This window comes from Nematolebias whitei, chromosome 3 (genome assembly GCF_014905685.2).
Source record: "Nematolebias whitei isolate Nwh7 chromosome 3, NemWhi1, whole genome shotgun sequence".
NCBI lineage: Eukaryota > Metazoa > Chordata > Actinopteri > Cyprinodontiformes > Rivulidae > Nematolebias > Nematolebias whitei.
The window spans coordinates 56,304,864-56,311,295 of NC_056500.1; the positions used below are offsets into that span (position 1 = coordinate 56,304,864).

Below are 6,432 nucleotides of genomic sequence, written 5' to 3' on the forward strand. Positions count from 1 at the left end.
CCAAAACACACGAGCGCAGATTAAAACCCCAAAACACACGAGCGCAGGTTAAAACACCAAAACACACGAGCGCAGGTTAAAACACCAAAACACACGAGCGCAGATTAAAACATCAAAACACATGAGCGCAGATTAAAACATCAAAACACACGAGCGCAGATTAAAACCCCAAAACACACGAGCGCAGATTAAAACCCCAAAACACACGAGCGCAGATTAAAACCCCAAAACACACGAGCGCAGGTTAAAACACCAAAACACACGAGCGCAGATTAAAACATCAAAACACATGAGCGCAGATTAAAACATCAAAACACACGAGCGCAGATTAAAACCCCAAAACACACGAGCGCAGATTAAAACCCCAAAACACACGAGCGCAGATTAAAACCCCAAAATGTTTTATAAAGAAATGCTGGAACAGATTTGAGGCTCACATTCTTGACAGTGATCTCCAGCTCAATAATCCGCCTCTCGTCTTTCTGTCTGTGAGTAAGAGCAGAAGTCTGGGCCCCCTGTAGGTCACACAGTTTACAGTTAGTCATGGTAGAACAAGATTCCAGCGAGGCTCTGAGGAGTTGGAATCCAACGAAACGAGTACTCCATCAGTGAATGTGCCAGTTGTTTGTTCAACAAACCAAAAGTGTTTGGACGAGAAAACTAATGCTGAAGAAAAACATGCTTGTAAAGCCCGTTCAGACCTGGCACCAACATTCGTCCTGGGCAGATGCTTTGCTTCTAAATACAGATGTAAATGCTCGAAACGTGCTCTGAAGACACTTCCACTCAGCTAAAATAATTAAATGAACAGTTGTCAGAATCCTTCTCAATATAAATGTGAAGAGTGAATTAACCAGTGGATTACCAAAAGAAAAGGTGGAAAGTTTTTCCTTTAGTTTTTCGTTAATTGGACCCACTATGGTTAGGCCTGTCATGATAACACATTCTGCTGGGTGACTGTCTCAGAAATTATTGCAATAAATGATCATATTGTTTGAAATTTGATAATAATTAGTAATTATTGTCAAATTTAAGAAGAAATGTTGGTTAATTGTTTTGGGTGTAGTACCTTTTTATGACCACTGGATGGCAGTATAAGACTGTTTGAACCAAAGGATGGATAGAGAGGGAACGAGCAGCGCGTCTCCAAGAAATATGAGAGGGAGGCTCCTTGACGTGACGCGGGCTGTCTCTCCTTCCTGTTTTTCAGTTCTCAAAACAGAAGATGCTCGGTGTGGTTTGAGCTCTTTAATAAAAAAATCAGTAAACAACTTCTCAGCTTCTTTTTGCAGAGAAAAACAACTTTTTACACGAAGGCACGAGTTTCATCCGTGAATTTTGGAGCTTTGACAAGACGGAGGTTTTTTCCCAGAGGTCGGCCTGTTAGTTTAGCTTCTCAGCTTAGCTGCTTTTAACTGTCCAAAAATGCCATTTTGGACGTTAAACAGATTTTCAAGAGAAAAGAGAAAGGGAGGCGTCAGTGAAGAGCACCGGTTGAGCTTTTTGTCATCCAGTGTCTTCAGTAGAAAGAGAGAGACACGAAGAAACGATAAAGCAGATAAATGAAAATGAGGTTGATAATTTTCATTTATCACACCATTAATTGATTTTGTTTATCGTGACAGGTCTAGTGACAAAAGCAGCTGGAACAAATGTTAGTGCCGGCTCTGAACAGTGCCTTAAAATAAACTTCTTTCATTATTTATAAGAAACTCTCAAAGAGCATGCTAGTCATTTCAATAAATCATTGTGAAGTCTGAACAGCCTCTTATTAAATTATTTAGTAACTAATTGGTGATATAATGTAAATAGGTACAAGAAACAAAAAGGAATTCTGCATCACATTCATTTGGACAAAGACGAGCATGACTCTTGGAGTAACCTTTAGTCTGTCCAGAAGCTCATCTCTCTCAAAGGTCATCTGGTCAAGTTGAACCTCCACTCGTTTGAGCTCCTCCTGCAGTTTCAAAACATCAGCTGACGCATCTGTTTTACGGGACACCTTTAAGTCGTCTTGAGTCTAAAAGAATGAAACCAAATGTGATGTTCTGAGAAGGTCACATGATTCTTTGCACACATGAAATGCTCTCCTGCTGGATGAATTGGTGTAAAACTCACTTGCTTATAGAGCGTTTTGAAATGGTCTCTCTCATCGCAAAGGGCCTTCACATTGTTCTGAATGTCCTCCGTCTGCTTCTCAACGTCCAGCAGAGCCACCTTCAGCTCATCTCTCTCTTTAAGTACATCCAGCAGCTCTTCTTGCACCTTTTTCTGAAAAATGCAAAGCTCTTATGCTGGAAACCTTTGGCATCAGCTTTATAAAAACTAAGCTACATTTTGTCCTGATGCTGCTCAATAATCCAGGTAGAAAAATCTAAAAAAGTTCAATCTGGTCCTCTGGACATTCAAAAAAACAAAAAATAAAACAAAGCAAAAAAAATCTAGAAACGTTTCGTCTCTCATCCAAGAGACTTCCTCAGTCTGAGGTGCTGTATTCAGTTCAGTCTCTTAAATAGCACCTTCTCAGGGTGGATCAACCAGTTTGCTGCTGACAACCAAAACCAGCTGATCACATGCTCAAGAAGGACCATCAGCCTAACAATGGATCATTAGCACACTGGTGGCTGTTTACTATTCACAGAGGGCTGAGTGATACTAGCAATCACAGCATTGTAAGAGGGGGACAGTTGAACCCGGAGGCTCCACCCCTGTTTAATGATGGACGGTTTCTTTTCACAAAGATGGCCTCCTTTACTCCTCTCTCAAACCATCGTTCCTCTCTGTCCAGGATGTGAACATCTTCATCCCTGAAAGAGTGACCGCTGGCCTGGAGATGAGTGTAGACCGCAGAGTCCTGGCCTGATGTTGTTGATCTTCTGTGCTGGTCCATCCTTTTGGCCAGTGGCTGTTTAGTTTCCCCGATGTAAGACTGATCACCCTCCTGACACTGAACAACATACACAATATTACTCTGTTTGTGCCGGGGGACTGGATCTTTGGGATGAACCAGTCTTTAATGTATTTTGGGGTTTAAAAGCCACTGGGACGTTGGGTTTAGAAAATAAACGTCTCAGTTTCTCTGATACTCCCTCAACATATGGAATGACCACTGGTCTGGGTCTGGGTTCCTCCTTTTCACCGGTTGGCTGACTGGAGTCCTGTTTGGGTTTCTTCTCTGCTTTCAGGAAGGCCCAGTTAGGATATCCACATTGCTCTAGAGCCTGTCTTGTGTGGGATTTCTCCTTCTGCCTGGCTCCTGAGCTAGTGGGGACACTGTCTGCTCTGTGGTACAGAGTCCTGATGACTCCTAACTTGTGCTCCAAAGGGTGATGGGAGTCAAACTGCAAATACTGGTCTGTGTGGGTGGGTTTGCGGTACACGTCAGTTTGCAAATGTCCTCTACCAGAGACTGAGACCTCACAGTCCAAGAAAGCCAACCTGACATTTTTTACATCTTCTCGTGTGAACTTGATGTATTTATCCACAGAGTTGATGTGGTCAGTAAAATGTTGGAGTTCCTGAGATTTAATTTTAACCCAGGTGTCGTCAACATACCTGAACCAATGACTTGGTAGTGTCCCTGAAAAGGACGTCAAGGCTCTCTTTTCTACCTCCTCCATGTACAGGTTGGCAACAATAGGAGAAACTGGAGACCCCATAGCACACCCATGTTTCTGCCTGTGTAACATCATCAGGCCAGGACTCTGAGGTCTACACTCATCTCCAGGCCAGCGGTCACTCTTTCAAGGATGAAGATGTTCACATCCTGGACAGAGAGGAACGATGGTTTGAGAGAGGAGTAAAGGAGGCCATCTTTGTGAAAAGAAACCGTCCATCATTAAACAGGGGTGGAGGCCTCCGTGTTCAATTGTCCCCCTCTTACAATGCTGTTATTGCTAGTATCACTCAGCCCTCTGTGAACAGTAAACAGCCATCAGTGTGCTAATGATCCATTGTTAGGCTGATGGTCCTTCTTGAGCATGTGATCAGCTGGTTTTGGTTGTCAGCAGCAAAACTGGTTGATCCACTCTAAGAAGGTGCTATTTAAGAGACTGAGCTGAAAACAGCACCTCAGACTGAGGAAGTCTTTCGGATGAGAGACGAAACGTTTCTACATTTTTGTGTTGATTTGCTTTGTTTTGTTTTTTTGAATGTCCAGAGGACCAGATTTAACTTTTTTAGATAAGCTACATTTTGTTTCTACGTTTATAGAAACACAGTAGTTTGATTATCGTCTTCTACCTTGATCCGTTGAGACTTTGGACTCCTGCCTCTGTCTGGACTGAGACTAGGACTCAGTCCTGGACCACCAGCTCCTCTGGTTCTTTTGTAGCGCTCAGCCTCCTGGCGATAATAATTCCTCTCTTCTTCTAGACTCTTAACAAAAGCATCTAGACGAGATGGTGAGTGTTCTCTTCCGCAGACACCATGTTCAGTGCGCATCGTCTCCAACTCCATCACCAGATCTTTATCTGAAAAAAAAAAAAGTCATCAATAAATAAATGAATAATAAAGTAAAAACTGATGCAATGCAACAGTGAAGGTGAACCAAACTTCTGCTTACCGGTTGTCATCATCTTCTCCACTTTGTCCTGCAGCCTGGTTTTCTCGTCTTCCAGGAAGTTCACGAGCCCCTCCACCTTCTCATTTTGCTCTTTGAGCTCCACCAGTTGATCCCTGAGACGATCTTTTTCAAACTCACTTTCAGACTGCTCCTGAATTCAGTTATTTCAATAAATGGTTTATGTACCAAACATAATATTCACCAAGAATAAACCTCAAAACAAAATAAGCCCACCCGTCTAATCTTTGAGATAATATCCTCCAAGTCTTCAATGGTTTTCTGCTGCCTTTCAAGTTCTTTCTGTTAAGAAAACAGTTCATGATCATTCAGAACCGTGTGTTTCCCTGAAACTCTTCTAGCTCGTGTTACATAGCATTTTCCTACATTAGATTTCTGTAGCTCGACGTCAGCAGTTTCTAACATGTGCTCTTTGTCCATCTCCATGCGCTTGGCGAGGTGATCGATCTGCGTCAGCTCTTCACACAGTTCCAGGTTCTTTAAAGACAGAGTGGCCACTTCAGTAGAGGCATCCTTCTTCTTCTGCTGCAGTCCATCTACCTTTTGTTCCAGGGTTCGGTTGGTTTCCTGCAGGTACTCGATCTATATTGTATAGAGCAGCAAATTACCTTCAGTTAGTCCCCACAATGATTCACAACCCTTTTCTTCTAGACGAATTAAAGGGCCCCGGCTGCATTATCTGCAACAATACAGGTGCTTGCCTGAAGGTTCAGATGTGCAATCAGTTTCTCACTGCTGATATTCTGAGCTTCCAGTGAAATGACGTCATGAGGTCGTCCTCCACGTAGTACGTAGTTCAGACGCTCAATCTCTTTGTCTCTTTCCTCCACCTGCTCAGAAAACAACTTATTAGATGTTAATCAACCTCTAACACACAATGCCAAACCCTGCCTTTCTTACCTGAGTACTTAAACGTTTTATACACTCTTGGGAATTTTCCAGGTCTAGTTTGAGTTTGATGATGTCTTCCTGGAGCTCATGAATTCTACAAACACATTTAGCAAAACTAAAAAAGGTACAATAATGCAAATCTGTGGAATTCAAATGAACTACACATGCATTAAGGAATCGCTTTTTACGTTTTTGATAAATAGAGCAAACCTTCCATCGGCCAGCTGCAGCAGATCAGCTACATATGGATCATCGGGCTGCAGGACCGGATACGCAGATGTGGAGGAGGGAGGTACGAGCTCATCAATTTGCATTCTCTGTCGTCTAAAAGGAATACTGCGCTTCTTTCCACCTGGAGAAGTTAATTGGATACATGAAAGATATGAGTGTGAGCGTAAATAAACTTGTTTTCCAAATGCTGTGAAAGAGAGTAACCTGGTGTCTGCACAACAGCTTGCATGTTCTTTTCTTGCAGCTGCTGGATGCGCTCAGCTTTAGCCTTGCTGTCTCTCTCCAGGCAGCGAACCTTGTGCACGTACTGGTTGTTTAAAAACTTCAGGTCAGATGTCTCGTGGTCCAGTTTTCTAATGTGAGTTTTGAGCTCTGAGCAGTAAAAACAGGGACACGTGGCGTCAACAGTCATTTCATTCTGCAGGTTAAACAGAGGAGCCATTTACCTCTAGTGACCAGATGTTTGTCCTCTCTCAGTTTCAGGAGCTCAAGATGCAGCTCGTTGTTCTCCCTGACCACCCTGGCATTCTCTGCCCTGTGGGGCTCCAGCAGGGCATCAACATTTCGGCTTTCCTTCTCGGTCTTTCCTGCAGACAGCTTGGCATTGCGCAGGCTCTCGGTGGTGTGGACCAGATCACTGCAACGCAAAGGACGGATCTGTTACACTAGATGTCATTAGACAGGGCTAACAGATCTAGATGTCATTAGATAGGGCTAACAGATCTAGA

The 6,432-nt window shown here is 43.1% G+C and overlaps 1 protein-coding gene across 1 annotated transcript in view; it reads right to left on the minus strand.

Annotated features, from left to right (window-relative positions):
• cep135 (centrosomal protein 135) overlaps positions 1–6,432 on the minus strand; it is a 25,335-nt gene that overhangs the window by 18,711 nt on the left and 192 nt on the right. Inside the window, exons 2-13 of the mRNA XM_037674384.1 lie at positions 6,151–6,341; positions 5,909–6,076; positions 5,684–5,825; positions 5,483–5,567; positions 5,284–5,412; positions 4,949–5,164; positions 4,799–4,864; positions 4,565–4,715; positions 4,243–4,472; positions 2,119–2,271; positions 1,883–2,020; positions 438–515 (exon numbers count right to left, since the gene is read on the minus strand). Coding sequence (XP_037530312.1) covers positions 438–515; positions 1,883–2,020; positions 2,119–2,271; positions 4,243–4,472; positions 4,565–4,715; positions 4,799–4,864; positions 4,949–5,164; positions 5,284–5,412; positions 5,483–5,567; positions 5,684–5,825; positions 5,909–6,076; positions 6,151–6,341 — 1,747 coding nt within the window. The remainder of the gene's footprint in view (positions 1–437; positions 516–1,882; positions 2,021–2,118; positions 2,272–4,242; positions 4,473–4,564; positions 4,716–4,798; positions 4,865–4,948; positions 5,165–5,283; positions 5,413–5,482; positions 5,568–5,683; positions 5,826–5,908; positions 6,077–6,150; positions 6,342–6,432) is intronic.